Consider the following 20,378-nt stretch of genomic DNA (forward strand, 5'->3'; position numbering starts at 1 on the left):
TGACACTTTCCATGGCTTACAAAGCCCCTCATATTTGGTCTTTCCCCTATCTTCTGCTTTGTTACTTATACCTATCTCTAGTGATGGAGATGATTAGTTTTGTATTTTTGAAACATCATTCTGAAAGATGAATTAGAAGAGGGAACAAAACAGACCTAGATAACATTAACTTTGCTATTTCTTTGCCTTAATCTGCCTTCACATTGATATTTAGTGATTTATATAGGTCTATAGAGAAGAAAAAGCATAGCAAGGTTTGGAAAGGATGTATTGCTGAATAAGAAAATACTCTTCTTCCATGTATGTCATATTAAAAGGTGACATATGGCAGTTCTTCAAAAAATTAAATAAGTCTAGCAGTCACATTTCTGGGTGTATATACAAAAGAATTGAAAGTGAAAATTCAAATATATTTTGTATTTCAGTGTTCAAAGCAGCCTTATTCATAATAGCCAAAAGGTGAAAATGACCTAAATGTACATTGAAGGATAGGTGGATAAACAAAAGGTAGTATGTATGTAGAATGCAATTATGCAGCCTTCAAGTGGAATGAAACTCTGATATGTGCTATAACGTGAATGAATCTCGAAAAGATTATATGAAGGGAAAGAAGCTAGATACAAAAGAGCAAATACTATATGATTCCTCTTATATGAGGTACTTAGAATAGTCAAAAACATAGAGACACAAAATAGAATATGGCTACCATTGGTCTGGGGAAAGAGGGAAACAGGAAGGTTTTTAATGGTACATAATTTCAGTTAGGAATGATAGAAAAGTTCTGGAGATGGATAGTGGTGATGAATGCATGATAATGCAAATGTACTCTAATTCTACTGCATCATTCACTTAATAATGATTAAAATGGTGAATTTTATGTTACACATATTTTACCACAATGAAAAAGGTGACCAAGAAATATCATGCAGCTATAAAAATGAACAAGAAAGATTTCTATATATTGACACTGTATTGGTACTGAGAGAAATCTATAAAAACAGGTACAGAACAGTGTGCATATTATAGTATCTTTTATGTAACTAAGGGAGGATAAAATATATATTCATACTTGCTTTAATTTGCATAAAGAAACATTGGATTAACAAGCAACTAGTAAAAATTTTTACCCTCAGGAAATGCAAGGATTGGTATTGAGACATCTCTGTATGTATCCTTTTATGTGCTTTTGATTTTTTGAATGACGTAAATGTATTATCTATTGAAAATAATTTTTAACATGGGACTTAAAATGGATTTATTATAGAGTGGACCAATAATTTATAGTTAACAGAGAAACATAATCTTTTAGAAGTCATGGTTAAAGATTTCTACATGTGATATCACCTCTACCAGACAAGTGAGGGCCAGGACTCAGGATCTGTGCCAGTGTGTGGTGTTTCAGTAGAAGTGGAGTTTCACCATGCCATTATACTTCAGGCTTCAAAGAAAACACATTTTGGGTATATATTTAATAAAGGCAAACACTTTAAAGTTTATCAGTACTAAGAAGTCACAAAGAGACAAGCCTTGTGCCTGGGGTGAGACCTCTTACCCAGAGCCTCCAAAGCTGGCCACCACAGTGGGGTCATTAAATGGTACTTGATAGAGTCAGAGAGCTTAAAGCATTCAAAACTAACAAACTTTCTGGATATAGCTCTGTATCCTTCCAAAATGCAACTAGTTAGGAGCATATTATGTCTAGTACTTTCATCTGAAATAAGAAGCAGGATTGCATAACATGTCTTAGGCAGTAGAAGCTAAGATCTGAGCACCTGCTTTCCCTATTTCCCTACCCAAGGTAGTAGGACTCACATCTTCCCTGGTCATTTCTCTTCCAGTTCTTCCTTTCTCACCTAGACCCAATAGGAAATATGGATAGAACCCTGAGGCAGATTGTGAAAAGTGGATGATGGGCTGGAGTCAACCCAGACCACCTGAGCTCTTACCTCTTAGTTGTGTTCCAGGGAATATGGGTTGGATACAGAACCTGGGGAGTTATATCCTGGAATCATGCCTAACTGGCAGAGCACTTTCAGGCAAGGTTGTTGAGGTATAGATGAGCTGAAGTACAGAACCAAAATGAGAAAATTTGAAGTAATAGGAAATCTGTCACTGAAAGTAGTAAAGAAATAAATATTAGGAAGTTTATAAAAATTTCAGAGAGTTCAGATTTTTTTTTACATGATTCCAGTATAGGCACTTAAAGTACATTTTACTCATTTCAAATTATTTGAATGGGTAAGCAATTTATTTTTCTTTGCCTCATTGATCTATTTATGTCTGTCTTTCCTACTGCATTGTGGGAATTGAAGACAAAACTTTTACTCTAGTGGGGAAAAAACATGGACTTTAAGAGTCAGGCAGATCTATTTAAATCCAAATCCCTTCTCATTCAAACTATTGTCTTTGGTCAAGTTATTTTTATCATACTGTACCTCAGCTTCTTTGTGCATTGTAGAGTTGTTATTAGAATTTAACGAGAAAAACATTTGTAGATAATCATTTCATAAATAAAAAGTAGTCAATAAACATAAAAGAAAAAAATGAATAGAAGTTTTCTTCCTTTTCCCTCTTTTATCTTCCCCAGAGCTTTACATTTAAAAGACATAAAAATATTTCTCAAATTGAATATAGTTATTTACCTATTAAATCTAAACTCTGGTTTAAGAACAGCCTGAGGAGGGCACATTTATAAGGCTTTTACCTTGAGCAGTTAATGTCACTATTACTAAATATTTTATCAAGCAACTATCAGTTATATGTCAAATGCTAAAATTTCACGTGGTGATCGGATCTATCTTCCCTCTGTATTGTTAGAGCATAGCTGTGAAGCTTGTACTTGTGAACGCCTACTCTTTTTTTCCCCTCTACTGTTGTTATAGGACCTTTTCTGTGTTAGTTATCTTTCTGTCACTGTGATAAACACCTGACATAATCACTTAATAAGGAAAAAGGTTTATTTTGGCTTATAGTTTCAGAGATTTGGGTCCATGGTTGCTTGGTCCTGTTGTTTGGACTTGTGGTAGGTGGCCCAGTACATCAGAGCAGGAACATATGGCAGAGGATGCCTACCTTGTGGCTGCCAGGAAGCCAAGGAAGAGTGCAAAATTTAATTTTACCTGTTTCTTTTCTTTCTTTAAAATGTCAGGTTTCATTATCTCCTTCAATGGCATACCCTCAATGACTTAATTTCTTTCTACTAGGCCCCTAAAAGGTTCTTCCACTCTCCCAATAGTGCTGTCAGCTGGGGTATAAGTCTTCAACATATGGGCATTTGGGGCATATTTAGGATCCAAACTATAGTAACTTATCAAAACTCCAATTTTTACTCATTGGTATGAGAGTCATTCCTTTATATCCACTACTTTTTAAAAAAATCCTCAGCCACACATTATGGCATGGGTAAGTATAGGGATTGTTAGCTCTCTCTCCCTTTGTTAATGTGTGTTGAGCACTAGTACTGTGCTAGTGTGGATACAAACTGTATAAATACATGATTTCTGCCTCCCAAGTAGCTGTTTCTGTAGTAAGAAATGATACATATGTACCAAAATATAATTAATTCTTTGGTGACCCAGTATTACTTTCATTCACCATTTTATGTTTTACTATTTAAAGTGATTCCATTTTAAACAGAGAGACAGAAAAAAGATCACAAGGAATGCACTAAGGAATTGACAGAGTTTATCTCTGAGTAGTGGTATTTAGTGTAATATATATATATATATATATATATATATTTTAAATTATTTTGTATTTTTAGGTGGATACAATATTTTTATTTTATTTTTATGTGGTGCTGAGGATTGAACCCAGTGCCTCATTCATGTTAGGCGAGTGTTCTACCACTGAGCCACCACCCCAACCCTTAGTGCACTATATTTTTAAAAAATTTTGATTACCTAGGTTTTCTGAAATTTTCAGATATTTCATTCTTAATTTATAAGAAATACATAATTTCTCCTTCTCACTAACAAGATAGCGATCCCTCTCTTTCTCTTGCATTCAGCTGTTGCGAGAATTGAAGCACCCTAATGTGATCGCATTGCAAAAGGTGTTCCTTTCTCACAGTGACAGGAAAGTGTGGCTGCTGTTTGATTATGCAGAACATGACTTGTGGGTAAGTCTAAACTTCCTGTATACTTAGGATTGTTTATAATATATGTAAGCAATAACAAACTGCTAATGCACAGGAAGGAAAACTTGCTGTTAATAGGAGTTCAAAATAAATGTAGTGAATTTTAAATGTTGATTTTAAAGAAGCTGAGCAATAAACCAACATTTATTGAGAAGATAATACTGTAATATTTAGAAATTTTACCGAGTGACAAGATTGTATTTTCATGCAAATAATTATTGATAATTTGCTAATATGCATAGTGAAAATTACTTTTTTGATGTGTTCATTAGTTCAGATTTAATCAGTTATATACTTGTGAATAGTTTCCAAGTTAAGATCAACCTCTTGTAGCATTTTGCCATTTAAAACTGGGGTCCACCATACAGAAGTGTGTGTATGGTTTTGTAGATTTTTTTTTTTTTTAATTTTTAAATTTTTAAAAATTTTTTAGTTGTACTTGGTTACAATACCTTTATTTTATTTATTTATTTATCTATATGTGGTGCTGAGGATTGAACCCAGAGCCTCGCATGTGCTAGGCGAGCACTCTACCACTGAGCCACAACCCCAGCCCCAAGGTTTTGTAGATTTTTAGGAAGTTTTTAATCAATAAGTGAAAAAAGCAAAAAATTAGAATTTCTAATGTTTTAAATTAGGAATCATGGCATTTAAACATTTTATCTAAATAACTACTGAAAAAAATTTCAAATTTGGTAGTGAATTCAAATTATGGATAATTAAATTTTGATTAAATATGGTATGTGTTATCATCTATATAAATTAAAAATCTGTTTAGTAATAACTTTAACAGATTCACAGGTATTAAAGGAACGTCCAGAGGCCATTCTATTACAGCAGGTGCTGACTAGAACCTCATTTTTTTCATAATTCTTTTTATGGATAATGATATAAATTGTATTTTTAAAAGTATGAAGTTGGGAATGGGGTTATGGCTCATCGGTAGAGTGCTTGCCTAGCACATGTGAGGTTCTGGGTTCAATCCTCAGCACCACATTAAAAAATAAATAAAAAATATAAAATTATGTATGCAGCTCCCATTATATCTGTATTAAAAATCTTTGATTTTAGTATAAAACCAAATTTTTTATTATTTATTAAAATTAAGTGAATTCTGTTGAACAGCTTATAAAGAATTTTACATACCATTGGTCATTTTAAAATTAGTGGAACACTGTTGACAACTTCACTAGTATTGTTTGAATAGGGGTTTTAACTGATCTTAGTATCCATTTTGGCATGCTTTGGATGGGGATGGAAGTGGAGGTGGGGGTGAGGGGTGGTATGTAGAATTCTTCTCTTTCATTGCAATGTTTTTGTAAACTGCAATATAACATGGCTGTAAAAATTTGAAAATCATGACCTGGTTGTATTTATTTCAATGCAGTTAAATTCCCTATTTTCCTCCCTCCTTTCTAATTATTTTCTATTTAATATTAACTCCTAAGAATACGTCTTCATTTTGTGCCAGAATTCATTCTGTACCAAAAAAGAGGTGGACTTTTAATATTTCATTCTGTCTGCAGAGAATATGACTAGTACTGTTTTTAGTCAGGCATTTAAATATCAATCTTTTAACCTTTTGGTCCTTTTTAATGAAAATCTTAATGGTTTCAGTAAATCTAGTCATTATAACCCCCCATTCACCCCCCAAAATAGATTGTTATTTGCTTGATCTTATTCAAGTTATTTTCTTTGTGTCCTTTGCCTTTAAAAAGTAATTTTTAAAATATAGAGCATTTATTACAGCCTCAATCGTGTTTTATTGGCATAGATATTAGTGAAGACTATATATCATTATAGTATTTTTTTTTTAATTTTTAGCATATTATTAAGTTTCACCGTGCATCAAAAGCAAATAAAAAGCCCATGCAGTTGCCAAGATCTATGGTTAAATCATTACTTTACCAGATTCTTGATGGTATCCATTATCTCCATGCAAATTGGGTGCTTCACAGAGACCTGGTAAGTGTGCTTCTTTAAAATGCATCAATATGTCTTTTCTTCCTTTTTTAAGAAAATCTTTTCTTCTTGGTACAATTATAATAGTATTAACTATAGAAAATTTTGAAATTATACATAAGCAAAGAAGGAATGAAAATTACATATAAGCTTCTAATCAAAATATTACCTTTATTAAATTGGTATATATTATTTCATTGTGATTTTTAACAAATTATTAGTGTATAATTTTAATGGAGTAGTTGTATGTGAAACAAGTACATTTCAGTTCAGGTTGTTCTTCATATTATTGCTTATTATCAGAAAAACATTAATAAGATTGAGTTCTCATTTTTTTTTAACGTTAAGACCTAAACTGAAATAAGGATATTGCATCTGGTAAAAAGAATGTTGTAATTAGCATTAATAATAAATAAATAGACCTAACAGGTAAAATATGCTTATTAGGCAAATTAGCCACAATTCAAATGTTTAAATTAAAAAAAAAATTTTAAATAAATTTAAAAATGCAGAATGTATTACAATTCATATTACACATATAGAGCACAATTTTTCATATCTCTGGTTGTATATAAAGTATATTCACACCAATTCATGTCTTCTTGCATGTACTTTGGATAATGATGTCCATCACATTCCACCATCATTGCTAACCCCTTTCCCCCTTCCATCCCCTCCCACCCTCTGCCCTATCTAGAGTTCATCTACTCCTCCCATGCTCCCCCTCCCTACCCAACTATGAATCAGCTTCCTTATATCAGAGAAAACATTCAGCATTTGTTTTTTTGGGATTGGCTAACTTCACTTAGCATTATCTTCTTCAACTCCATCCATTTACCCGAAAATGCCATGATTTTATTCTCTTTTAATGCTGAGTAATGTTCCATTGTGTTAAAAGTGTGTTTATATGCCACATTTACAAATCCATTCATCTACTGAAGGGCATCTAGGTTGGTTCCAGTTTAGCTATTGTGAATTGTGCTGCTATAAACATTGATGTGGCTGTGTCCCTGTAGTATGCTGTTTTTAAGTCCTTTGGGTATAGACAGAAGAGAGGGATAGCTGGGTCAAATGGTGGTTCCAATAACCCAGTCAGTAAATGGGCCAAGGACCTGAACAGACACTTTTCAGAGGAGGATATACAATCAGTCAACAAATATATGAAAAAATGTTCTCATCTCTAACAATTAGAGAAATGCAAATCAGAACTATTCTATGATTTCATCTTACTCCTGTCAGAATGGCAGCTATTATGAAAGCTGGGGGAAAAGGAACACTCATACATTGCCGATGGGACTGAAAATGTTTAAATTTTGATTTTTTTATTCAGTGTACTTACAGAAGTCATTTACTAATATCAAATTGTATGTTAGATATTAATTATTATTTTAGTTTATTTTGATGAGTCCCCCCCCTTTTTTCCCTCTCTCCCTCCCTTTTTTTCCTTCCTTACTAGAGATTGAGCCCAAGGGCTCTCCACCACTGAGCTATACCCCTAGTCCTTTATTTTATTTTATTTTATTTTAAGACAGTCTCATTAAGTTGCAGAGACTGTCCTTGAATTTGCAATCCTTCTGCCTCAGCCGCCTCAGTAGCTGGGATTACAGGTATGTGCCACCTTGCTCAGCATTTTCTTTTCTTTTTTGTTTTTGTTTTTTGGTGCCTGGACAGGGACACAAACCCTGTTTATTTTTTCATAAAAAGATATGAATAATGAATAGCTATAATCTTCATGAGTTAATCACTGGAGATTTTATTTTGCATCCCCCTTCATGAGTGACTTTGTGATAATTTATTTTTTAGGCTTTTGAGAATTTAAGTGATGTGGTAGGAATAAATCTAGGGTAGATTTAAGTTTTATTAACTGAGGAGACATGTTTATTATGGAAAGGAATGAAAATATAAAGAGATCAGGTGAATATCCCTTGGTTCTTAGGCCTAGACATCTAACTTGACTGTCTCTTCTAAATGATCGTGACTACAGAATATGCGTGTGCCATTTTGACAGAAGCATTTTACTCTATCATTTTAACTATAAGGTTCTTCAAGACTTCCAACTATTATCCATGAATCAGCATGTTTAAAAATGGTTCTTAGGTATATGAAGTTATTGTAGATTAATCTCATAGATTGTGTTAAGATTTTAATTTGTTATACACTTAATTTAACCTCTGTGTTATATTTTCGTGGTTATAATTATGTTTAAACCATTGATTGGAATTCTTTTGGTGAGGAGTAATTAATTTGAGTTTTCTTTCATTTTTGAAGTTGTATATTTTGTGTAATATTATCACCTGAGTTCTACTGATAAAATTCACCATGGCTAAGACTCATTTTTTCCCATCCAAACTTGCTGCTGGTTTAGTGTCCTCTTTTAAGGTTATGGCACCACCCACCTCTTACACTAGAAACATCTTTTACCTTTTTGCAAACTGTTCATTGCATTTCACATTCAGAACTTGTCAAGTTCTTTTTAGTGTCATCTCTAAAATATCTCTTCCATTCATCTATTACCATCCCTAGTACCTCATTCCTTTCTAGTGTTATAGTAATGGCCTCTTTGTTTATTTCCTTGTCAGTAATTTCTTTCCTCTCCAGTCTACTTTAGACTCACTGGCTATTTATGTAGCCCTGTTCAAGAACTTTGAAATAGTTTCTTATCCAATGACTAAAGTTCTAGTTTCTTATTTCGCTTTCAGGGTCTTACCACATTTAGCTCCAACTGCCTTTAAAATTTTTCTCTGTCCCTGCCATCTTTTACAGATATTATATTATTGAACTATTGATTGTTTTCTGTATCCTTCTGAGATTTCCTGACTCAATGGTCTTTATTCCCCTGTCTTAAAACTCTTTGCTCTTCATCTACATATCCAAATATTACCTGTCTTTTAGGGCGTAGCACAAATTTTAAAATTTGCCTCAAATTTATTTTTACTTAGAAATAATCTCTCCTTGTTATTGGTTCCTGTTATACTTTATCTGTATTCTCTTAGTATTATTTATGTGTATAGGTTTCTTAGATTATCTCCTTGATTGTAAACTTCTTGAAAGGGCAGAATCTGTTGTCTGATCCTTTTTGCATATCACTACCCCTGTACACAAGAGGTGTAGAGGAAATATTTTCTCAGAGAATGAGTACCAGTGAGAATATTGATTATTATGGCATTTTTGATGAAGTATTTGAACACTTGTCCTTGGTAAATATTTATTATTTTCTTGTGTGTGTAAAATAGAAAGGAATAGAAACAGTATAAATATGACTGCATCAAAGGCCTTCTTAAGGGCTTATAGTCCAAGAGAAGAAATATGACGTACATACAGTTACACTGTGAAATAGGTAAGAGAATGTGATTGTGGCTGTACAAAAGGACAGACTAAATGGTGTTAAACATCAGAAGAGGTTCTAGTGGGGGGCTGGGGGTAGCTTCAGAGAGCATGTTGCATTTGAGTTAGACTTTGAAGGGTGTGTAGAATTGAGGGATTTAGAGGAGTTTTGGATGTAAAATAGCTGAGGCCAGAAAGCACTTGTATTGTTTCAGAATGGCTATATAGTTCTGCCTAGCTCACATATGATAATTGGAGTAGTGTGGGATAAGACTGGAAATATGTTGTTTGGAACCTGATTAAAACAGGCCTTAAATATCAGACTATGGAGTTTGGGGAGTCTGTTCACTTATTATAAGTTACCACAAGTTTGTAAACAAAAGAATGGAATTTTTCCTTCTGCTAAACATCACCAATGATAACTATTACCTTGCCCATAGGATGGATGAAATGGTGAAATTTTTTAAAAATATTTTTTTAGTTGTAGTCGGACACAATACCTTTATTTTACTTATTTATTTTTACGTGGTGCTGCGGATCGAACCCAGAGCCTTGCACGTGCTAGGCAAACACTCTACCACTGAGCCCCAACCCCAGCCCCTGAAAATGTGTTTTGAGTGTGATTCTTCCTTAGTGTAGTGCTTATTATATTTTACCTGTACATTAACTGAATGGCTCTGCTGCTCAAATAATTTACATGTGAAACCTTGTACCGTCTAGTGTGAGATAGTCTCCATAATTCTTTTCACTGACCAGAAGTCCTGATATCTGGACCACATTGTCATGATTTTGAAAAAATTTTCAGAAGTAGAAGATTTAAATTGTTACTCTGTAGATAAAATAAATATAAAATATGAATATAATGCTAAAAGGAGAATGATGGAAACATTTGAGGAAACATTTTTATGAGTTTTAGAATTGCTATTTTAGTCAATGAATAGGTTTTTTTTTGTTTTTGTTTTTATTAATGCATCATTTTCTGTTGCTGAAAGACATCTGGTTTTATACTACTTGTTAGTCGCAACTGTTTCAGAGTAACTTACCATCTCTAAATTTTCACTTGATGTGAGAAACCTGAGAAATCCAAACAATTAAAGTAAATATACATTTTTAGTGTAGTAATCTAAAACTACAGCCAGTGTTTTGGACTTCACATACAAAGAAGCATTACGTCATCAAAAAGGTTGATGTTGGGCTAGGGATATAACTCAGTTGATAGAGCACTTGCCTTACATGCACAAGGCTCTGGGTTTAATCCCCAGCACCACCACCAAAAAAAAAAAAAAAAAGGTTGATATTTTTCATCATGATTGGTTTCATATCTTGAACAACATTTTAATTATTTGATTTGGATCATATGATTTAATACAATAGTAGAGAATTTAAATAAACCCCCCCCCCCAAATTATTTAAATTAAGGCATTGCTTTTAAAAGGAAAGGAAAGCTAAGTATATTCATCTTGGCTGAGAGACAGCCTTTTCACTGTCTATAGATATAAATCTATAAATATTTGTAACTTGTAAACACTAAGGGAGGAAAGATATATTTTAATTTTACAGCAGGATATAACTAAGAGTAAGAAGATGAAATATAGGATGACTCATTTTTATGGGATTACTATTCCGGTAGGTTGGAGGAATGCCAAGATATAATTTATCTCTTTTTCATATTATGAGCTTCTTGAAAGCAAAGTTCATACCTCACTAATTTTTGTAGTCTTGATGTTGGCATATTGTTTGTGCTCATAAGTTACTTGAGTAGAATTTCAGTAAAGCATCTGGTAGTTTCACATTATTCTTTTGCAAGGATGGAGAAATGCTGGCTCAATGATAGTATCATTAAGTAGATTCATGGTTCCTTAGTTACAGAATATATGCTACTGGACCAGTGGCATAAGCTAAACTACAAGCTAGACTATCCTTTTCACTATTATATCCTAGAACCTAACACACAATAGTAATGAGGTTTTTATTAAATGAAGAATTTGAATGAATGTACCAGAGCCCCAACCTAGCTCTCTCTTTTAGAAAATATTCATGGAAGTCCTATTTCAAAACTTGAACTTGGGTTTTGAATAATAGTTATTCTTCAAATTGGTGGCTGAACTTGCAGTCTATAAGCAAAAATAATATGTGGTTGGCAAACATATGGAAATTTTGTGAGATCCAGTTGAAAGACAAAATAATGTTTTTTTTCCAGAAATCTTTTGGGTTTTGTTGTTGATTAACATCTTTTAAACATTTTGGGTTGTCAAAAATTCACTTGTATTAGAGACCTATTAGAAGTCTACTGAAGTAGCAATAACACCACCCAAACAAAAACCAAATAGCAGCGGGGTGTGGTGGCGCATACCTGAAATCCCAGTGGCTTGGGAGGCTAATGCAAGAGGATTGCAAGTTTAAGGCCAGCCTCAGCAACTTAGTAAAGACCTAAGTAATTCAGTGACCCCCTGTTTCTAAATTTAAAAAGGGGGGGGGCTGGGGATGTGGCTCAGTGGTTGAGTACCCCCACCCCAAATAAAATACAATAAAAACCAAAGAACAAAAAAACTAATACTTTGAGTGAGATGTGATTGCAGTTGATTAAAGAAAGTGATGCAATAGATAGTCTAGCTCCAGAGAAAAGTGCATTATATGATATAGTACTAATTGATATGAACTGTAGTTTTGGTTTTTTTTTTTCTTATGGTATCTGTTTGTTCAGGCAGAATACTTATTGGATTTTCAGCAGCCTTCTAGATTATTACATGCTGTTTATGTATGTTTTAAGTCTGTATTAGTTATCATTGCTGCATAACAAATTAACCCAAATTTTAATGACTTAAAACAACATTTATTACTTCACAGCTTCTGTGGTACATAAATCCAGATGTGGCTTATCTGCATTCTTATGAGTGGATGGGTGGAGGTTGACCCTGGTTCCTTGCCACATGAGTTCCCCATATCTCACAACACAGCAGTTTGTTTTATGGGGGTTAGAGGGCAAAAGAGAGTGTGGCTTAACTGAATGGAAGTCAATCTTTTGTAACCTAATTATGAAAATGACATTCCTTACTTTTGCTATATGCTGTTCATTAGAAGCAAGTCACTAGATGCAAACCACGTCCCAAGAGGGGAAATTTTTGTTTTAACAGACAAGAGTTTATTAGATAAAGTATAGATAGAGTATAGATGCCCAGAACAGGTACTGGGTTGACCACCTCTGGGGAAAATAGGATGCCTCTTAAAGAGTTGGGGATTTTTAAGGGATTTGGGTTCCTTTGTTCTTGCCTTAGTTTCTCATTTCCTCTTAAGTGATTTATTACCCTTTGTATAGCCTTCAGCAAAATTTCTTTTCTGTACTGTTTAGTATTTGTGAAAGTTTGACTAACATAAGTGCTCACTTATTGCAAAATTATCTAGAAATATCTGTGTGCAATATAACTTTTTTTCATATTCTGACAAGGAAATCCCTGAAGTCTTTGGTTTTGTCTCTGCTAAAAAGGGCCTGATAAGACAAATGGGTTACATCTCAAAAAAATCACTAGATTCTTACTATAACCCTCATGCCAGTTTTGGTGGCATTTGAATAATTATTGTATTAGAATTTTTAGCCTTACTGAGTTCTTATGATATATGGGAGCTTAGAGATTCTGTACTTAAAAAAATATTTCAAAGATAGCTAATCATGATCCATAAATCTTAGGATTACTCATGTATAAAATGGGGGCCATAATAGGTAATTTATATGGCTGTTGACCCCCAATTTAAACTTATAAAGTTTCTGGATTCCTCCTTATTTCCCTTCTGTAGGTGCTCCTGGACAATCTGTCTTGATCCTATCAGTAATCCAAATGTGCCCTTTATTTTAATCTCTTTCTTCCCCAGAATTCCTTTAGCCAGATATTCATCCTAACCCCTTCTGCTTTACAAAATAGAAAACTAATATAAATATGTAAAACATGCCTTTTGGTATTAAAAAATTAAAATACTACGTTTTAATAATGGTTGTGTTTTATTAGTTTTTGTTAGAAAAAAAGAAAACCTTATCTCTGCTATTCAGGCCTGTAACCACTTCTAAAAGGCAGACAAAGAAGTGCATTGTTAACTGTTGGCAGTGCTGTGTTGGCAGGCATTGTATTGTGAGTATCAAAGTTTGATTAACATAAGTGTTGTGTTACGGATATTCCCAGCCTAGTTTAAGGTAAAATGAAATTAATCACAGCATTTAATAGTATATGCTACTCCTGATGTAAGATAGCCTGCATCTACCTGTAAGCATGAAACTTCCAGCTGGAAATACATTTTACTTGGAAATAAACAGCATAAACAGTGGTGAGTTTCTCTGAATAGAAAGACACATTTAATCCAGAAGTACCTAAAATATGACACTAATATAATTTTAAAACCTAACTATAATTTTTAACTAGATTATCTATTTTTTAACTGTATTCCCATGGTGGGGATACTTGTTTGCAGACTTAAAGTATTTGCTTTACCAACATATTTTAACTTCTTAGCATGTACAGAGCCAGGCACAGTGGTGCATGTCTGTAATCTCAGGGTCTTGAGAGACTGCAGAGGATCACAAGTTCAAAGCCATCCTCAGCAATTAGCAAGACCCTGTTTCAAAACAAAAAATATAAAAGGGCTGGGGTCATGGCTCAGTGGTTAAGCATCCCTGGGTTTAATCCCCAGTACAAAAACAAACAAACAAAAAACCACCAACAAACCAAAACAAAAACCCATATACCAGACACTATGCAGAGCACTGGGAATACAGGAAGTAATACAGTTGCTTCCCCCAATGGGTGTATGGCGGGAAGATTTAATAAAACAGATAATCATAAAACAACAGGGTTATAAAAAATTATGAGATACATTTAAGGATTAGCTAATAAGCCTAAGGAATTCAGAATACAGATGTAGAACATTTAACTAGCTTAGATAGGGACTCTCTTGAAGGTCCATACTGAGCTGAAATTAAAAGGGTGAGTAGAAATTAATAAGGTAAAAATGAGTGGAGGAGGAGAGGATTTCAGGTAGAGGAGACAGCTTACATTAAAGGACACAGGCTTGCTTTTTGTTGCTGGGACAACAAAAAGAAAATTTAGGAGGAAAGATTTATTTTTGCTCATATTTCAGTCATGGTCAGCCAGCTCCAAAGTAGAAACTTCATTCAGAAGCCTTAAAAGAGGGGAGAGAAATAGCAGGAGGTCCTCGAGCAGGGGGTGGGGAGTATGGGGGTGAAGGGGTGGGGAGCATGTACCATCAATGGATTAGTCCACCAGTAAGGTCAGAACCTGCATGATCCAATCATTTTCCAAGGGTTCCACCTCTGAACACTGCTGCTTTGGAGACAGGCCTTCAATATATGAGCCTTTGTGGGACACTTCATATCCAAACCAAAACAAAGAATTTTAAAAAAGAGAGAAAGGTGTAGGAACCAATAATGGTGGTTCTTAATTGCCCTGTTTAGAAGTATGGATTTTTCCGTTTGCCAGTTTCCTGAGCTGGTCAAGTTTTAAAGACAGACCACTGAGACAGTTAAGGAGGGTTGGTTTGAGGATTCAGGGAGAGTAGCTTTATCAGGTTGTTCAAGTCAGTTAGTTGAGAAGTCATGAAGACCTAGGGCAGAGGTGAACAGCATAAAGAAGAGGGAAGATAATAGGTAAATATTTAGGACTGAAGTCATATTTGAGGATTGATTAGATTTGAGGGATAAAAGACAGAATGGAGTTCAGACTTCTGCTTTTGTTGACTGAGAAGCGAATACTGCAAAAAGAGGCGGTTTTGAAAGGGAAAGGTAATTCAGTTTGGACAAGGTTCATTGTGATGATTGTAGAGATGGACAATATACAAGTGACATAACTCTAAGGTACAGTGCAGGATTAGAGCCCTAGAAGTCTACACTTGGGAGTCTCAGCACGTAGGTGACTTCTGAAATCCTCAAATAAACCAGAATCAGAATTTTCAAAGAACCTATGTTCAGGAGTGAGCTTGGTATCATTTGGGGTAAGTGCTTTTTCTAGTTTTCTGACACTTCTTTTAAAATTGGGAAGTCACCTATCAAAGGACCATTAGTAATTCATTTGTTTGTTTGTTTATTCATTCAACATAAGTTTTCTTTTAAAAAAATTATTTATGATATGCTTAGATTTCAACAGATATACAGTGACAGAACTTCCTCTCTGCCTTCTAGGAAGTTGCAATCACAATGATCACATTCTCTATAATTTTTAAATATAGATTCTATTATCCAATTAATGAGGTTATTTTAAGGGCTAAACAGTTATGATAGACTAATACTATTTGTAAATGACCATTGTGTTTGCTAAATAAAAGAAAGCATAGACCTTACTCTTAGTAGTTATTTGTCCTATTTGCTGCAACACAATCTTATTTGTTTGGGGTGAACAATGAAGAACAGTGTACAGAAAGGAACATGAACTGAAGGTTTTCTCCTGGGAATGTTCTTCTGTAGCAAATGTAAAGGGAACTGTGCCAACACTATGTTTAAATAAAAGTACAGTTGTAGTCATTAATATCAGGCCTGCACTGTTCATTGTTTTTAGAAACCAGTCCAATTGACATTCTGATTGTTCTTGTTCCTATTATTCAGGATTGTAGACAATTGTGTTTGGGTTTTTCTGTCTTCCCCGATTGGTGCTGATAAGAGTCATATTGTGAGTTTCATATATTTGTTCTAAATGTCTTGGGGTGGGGAATGAAAAGCAAATGTGGTAGAATGACTGTGTATCTTTAAGGCTGTTCTATTTATGATGCCAGTTAACTGAAATAAATTCAATCCTGTGGAAAAAAAGATACTATAAAAGGGAAAAAGCAAATCTGGAGTGCATGTAGAGCATCATGAATATAAATTGAATTAACTAAATTCTGCAAAAATACAGATATTTCAGTGATATCTTCTGAGTGGTTGTTTTATTTATCCCATTATTTCTTTCTCTTTTGCCTTGAAAATACAATTGAACTAAAGCAAACCTTGTAGAATTGATTTGTCTGATTTTATTGCTGATAACTTAAATGTGAGCCATCCAACTACTGCCATTTCTACTGTTTCTATGGTAACCAAAGTGTGCAAACCCAGCAGTATCACTTTCTTTCACAGCTGGCATTTTTTGTTCACAGTAAGAATAGGAGTTTTAGTAAAGCATAGTCTATGTTAATTGGGATGTAACTAGGTCAGAACAATTTTGGTATCCTTTCTTCATCATTTAGATTTGTGTGTGGGTATGGGTTATGTGTGTGAACTGAAGTTTTCTTTTTTAAACAATACATATACTTTCACTGAAAGTAATCACTGTAGGTGGTCTTTTTAAAATTAAACATAAGGGGTGGGGTCATAGCACAGTGGTAGAGTACTTGCCTATCATGTGTAAGGCATGGGTTCGATTCTCTGCACTGCATATACATAAAGATTCATTGACAACTAAAAAATGTTTAAAAATGAAACATCTGTGTATATAATTCAGCATGAAATCTTGCTTGGATGGAGGTATTCTGAAATTTGCCCCAAAGATCTTATAGAAAAATGAAGTTTCTGGGCACAGTGGCACATGTCTGTAATCCCAGCCACACAGCAAGTTGAGTCAGGAGGATTTCAAGTTCAGCCTGGGCAATTTAGACCATGTCTTAAAATTAAATAAAAAAGGGGTGATGTAGGTCAGAGGTAGAGCACTTGCCTAGCATGCATGAGATAAGACTTTGGGTTGAATCAATACCACCATGCACATACCCATGTGAGAGAAAAGAGCTGGGCGCGGTGGCACATGCGTGTAATCCCAGTGGCTCTCCAGAGACTGAGACAGAAGAATTGTGAGTTCAAAGCCAGCCTCAGCAATGGCGAGGTGCTAATCAACTCAGTGAGACCCTGTCTGTAAATAAAATACAAAATAGGGCTGGGGATGTGGCTCAGTGGTTGAGTGCCCCTGAGTTCAATTCCCAGGACTCCACGGCAGCCCTCCCCCACACCCCTGCAAAGAAAAAGAGAAAAGAAAAATGAATACTTTGAAAAGTTAAACACATTTTCATGTTGATTGTATAATTTATTTTGTTTATATTGTTACTTTGAAACATAAAATATCTTGTGACCTTAACATTTATTTACTTGTTCTGAAGGGGACAGGTAGTCCCAATGAAGGGATGAATATTTTAAAATTATTCCCCTGTGCAATTCTAGGTCTTAATGTACCTGTGGGTAAGAGCCCAAGCTCTAGGTTTCTTTCTCAGACTTTATGGAAGAACTCATAGACTACTGTTCCCCTAACTATGCCTCTGCTCTCATCTCAGACTCTGTGTAGAGACCTTGTACATAGAGCGTCCATAGGATAGGCTTCAAGTATATTTCCCAAAGGTATTTTCTAACTTCAGTGCTAGCTAGACTCTCTCTTGCTTCTGTTTGTGTGTCCTCATTCATTGTTCTTGTTGTTTCAACAGTGCGATTGAAAGAATGTCTAACAAGAGTTAGTTAAGTGATATAAAACCTGCTTCCTATAGTTCTCACATTTGGTAGTTCTTATTGTATTTTATTTATTTTATAAAGCAGTTTTTGCTCCCATATCTCATACTTAAAAATTGTGTTTTATCTTACTGTCTTTATTTTGAAAGTGCCTAAACTCAAACTTTTGGTGTTAACAAATACTGTATAGCAAGTGGTATGTAAGATGATTTGTTTGAAAGTTTACAACTTTAAAAATTATGTCCCCTAGAAGTCGCATTCTCATTAAGGCCTTTAAAATTATACTGTAAATCTACATTACCTTCTTTTCACTTATTTGGGCCACATTCACTGTGCCTGGTTTCTGTAACTGCACAGAGATTATTTTCACTGAGTTGCCAGTGACCTTCTAATTATTCATTCCACTTGTAGCTACTTCTTCCTTTTAAAATTCTCTTATTGTCTAGAATCCTGTTCTATATAGGTTTTTTTTTTACCTTTGATTTTCTTCACAGGTTGTTTCATTGGTTTTTCCCCCTCCCTTTATTTTCTCTAGTAGTATTTATTTTTTATTTTATTTTTAAATATACGCTTCTCTTATTGTAAATAACTAAATTTTACAAAATCAAACATCACAGAAATACATAATGTCATGGTAAATGACAATCTTTCCAAATCCTGCCATCAGAGATTGGGCAGAATACCAAAATCAACCTGTGTTCCTCCCTGTCCTACCTACCCATCTATCCATCCATCCATCCATCCATCCATCCATCCATCCATCCATCTATATTATACAACTATTTAAAAGTTAAGGGTAAAAAAGAAGGATAAAATAACAGAATGATGCTAATTCTAGTCATATAAAACCTAAAATCTTTCCTAGTTCCTGTGTGACTCTATGATTAAAACCCCTCTCCAATCTTTGTCTTAATTCTCCATTGCTTCTCCTACTACTTACTCTTCTCCTCTCACATTGACCCCAATCAGTTACCTCTACTCTTTCTTCAGCTGGCTAGCCTGCTAGCTCATCAAGATTCTCCCTAACTGCTACAGACATCATGTCCTTGCTCTTGCCCATCTGCAAACCTATGGCAGCCCTCACCAACTCTCAGAGCACAGGCTAGACGTGCTCAAGAAGGTAGCTAGTTCCAGTTACTAAAGTGACTTGATCTATAAGCAGAATATTTAAAACAGCAAGTAAGCCCTTCCTTGGGTTCCTTTCTCTATAATCATCACAACTGTATTATTCTGTCCTTCCTAATGCCATGGTTCTCCTTAGCCATATCTCTAGTTCACTCCAGGCACACTTTTTTTTTTTTAATTTCTGAATATGAGCTTTATGGATTTTTTTCTTTCTTTTTGGTACTAGGGCTTGGGACACTCAACCACTGAGCCACATCCCTAGCCCTATATTGTATTTTAAAAATTATTATTATTATTATTATTTGCATTACAATTCTTAATACACCTTTATACCACAATTTATCATATCTCTGATTGTATATAAGGTATGTTGACACCAAATTCACATCTTCATACATGTATTTTGTATAATGATGAGGGTCTCCTTCCACCATCCATGCTATTCCCCTTCTCCCTCCCTTTCCCTCCCACCCCTATTCCCTATCTAGAGGTAATCTTCCTCCCTTGCTCTCCCTCCCAACCCCATTTTGAGTCACCCTCCTTACATCAGAGAAGACATTTGGCATTTGTGTTTTGGGGATTGGCTAACTTCACTTAGCATAATCTTCCCTAATGCCATCCATTTCCCTGCAAATGCCATGATCTTATTCTTTTTTATTGCTGAGTAATATTCCATTGTATATAAATATCACATTTTTAATCCATTCATCCACTGAAGGACATCTAGGTTGGCTCCACATTTTAGCTATTGTGAATTGTGCTGCTATAAACATTGATATGGCTGTGTCCCTGTAGTATGCTGTTTTTAGGTCCTTTGGGTATAGTCCGAAGAGAGGAATAGCTGGGTCAAATGGTGGTTCCATTCCCAGCTTTCCAAGGAATCTCCATACTGCTTTCCATATTGGCTACACCAATTTGCAGTCCCACCATCAGTGTATGAGTGTACCTTTTTCTCCGCATCCTTGCCAGCACTTCTTGTTGTTTGTCTTCATAATGGCTGCCACTCTTACTGGAGTGAGATGGTGTCTTAGCGTATCTTAGTTTTAATTTGCATTTCTCTGATTGCTAGAGATGATGAGCATTTTTTCATATATTTGTTGATTGATTGTATATCCTCTTCTGAGAAGTGTCTGTTCAGGTCCTTGGCCCATTTATTGATTGAATTATTTGTTTTATTGGTGCTTATCTTGTTGAGCTCTTTATATACCCTAGAGATTAGAGCTCTATCTGATGTGTGAGGGGTAAAAGTTTGTTCCCAGGATGTAGGCTCCCTATTCACCTCACATATTATTTCTTTTGCTGAGAAAAAACTTTTTAGTTTGAATCCATCTCATTTGTTAATTCTTGGTTTTAATTCTTGTGCTAAGGAAG

General features: G+C 34.6%; 1 protein-coding gene across 1 annotated transcript in view; it reads left to right on the plus strand.

Moving 5' to 3' along the window:
- Window positions 1–20,378, plus strand: part of LOC124100469 (cyclin-dependent kinase 19) — a 141,727-nt gene that overhangs the window by 111,706 nt on the left and 9,643 nt on the right. Inside the window, exons 3-4 of the mRNA XM_046455998.2 lie at window positions 4,010–4,120; window positions 5,963–6,103. Of these exons, the coding sequence (XP_046311954.2) occupies window positions 4,010–4,120; window positions 5,963–6,103 (252 nt within the window). The remainder of the gene's footprint in view (window positions 1–4,009; window positions 4,121–5,962; window positions 6,104–20,378) is intronic.

This window comes from Marmota monax, unplaced genomic scaffold (genome assembly GCF_021218885.2).
Source record: "Marmota monax isolate L192 unplaced genomic scaffold, Marmota_monax_Labrador192_F-V1.1 WCK01_AAM20220418_F8-fsc00599, whole genome shotgun sequence".
Taxonomy (NCBI): domain Eukaryota; kingdom Metazoa; phylum Chordata; class Mammalia; order Rodentia; family Sciuridae; genus Marmota; species Marmota monax.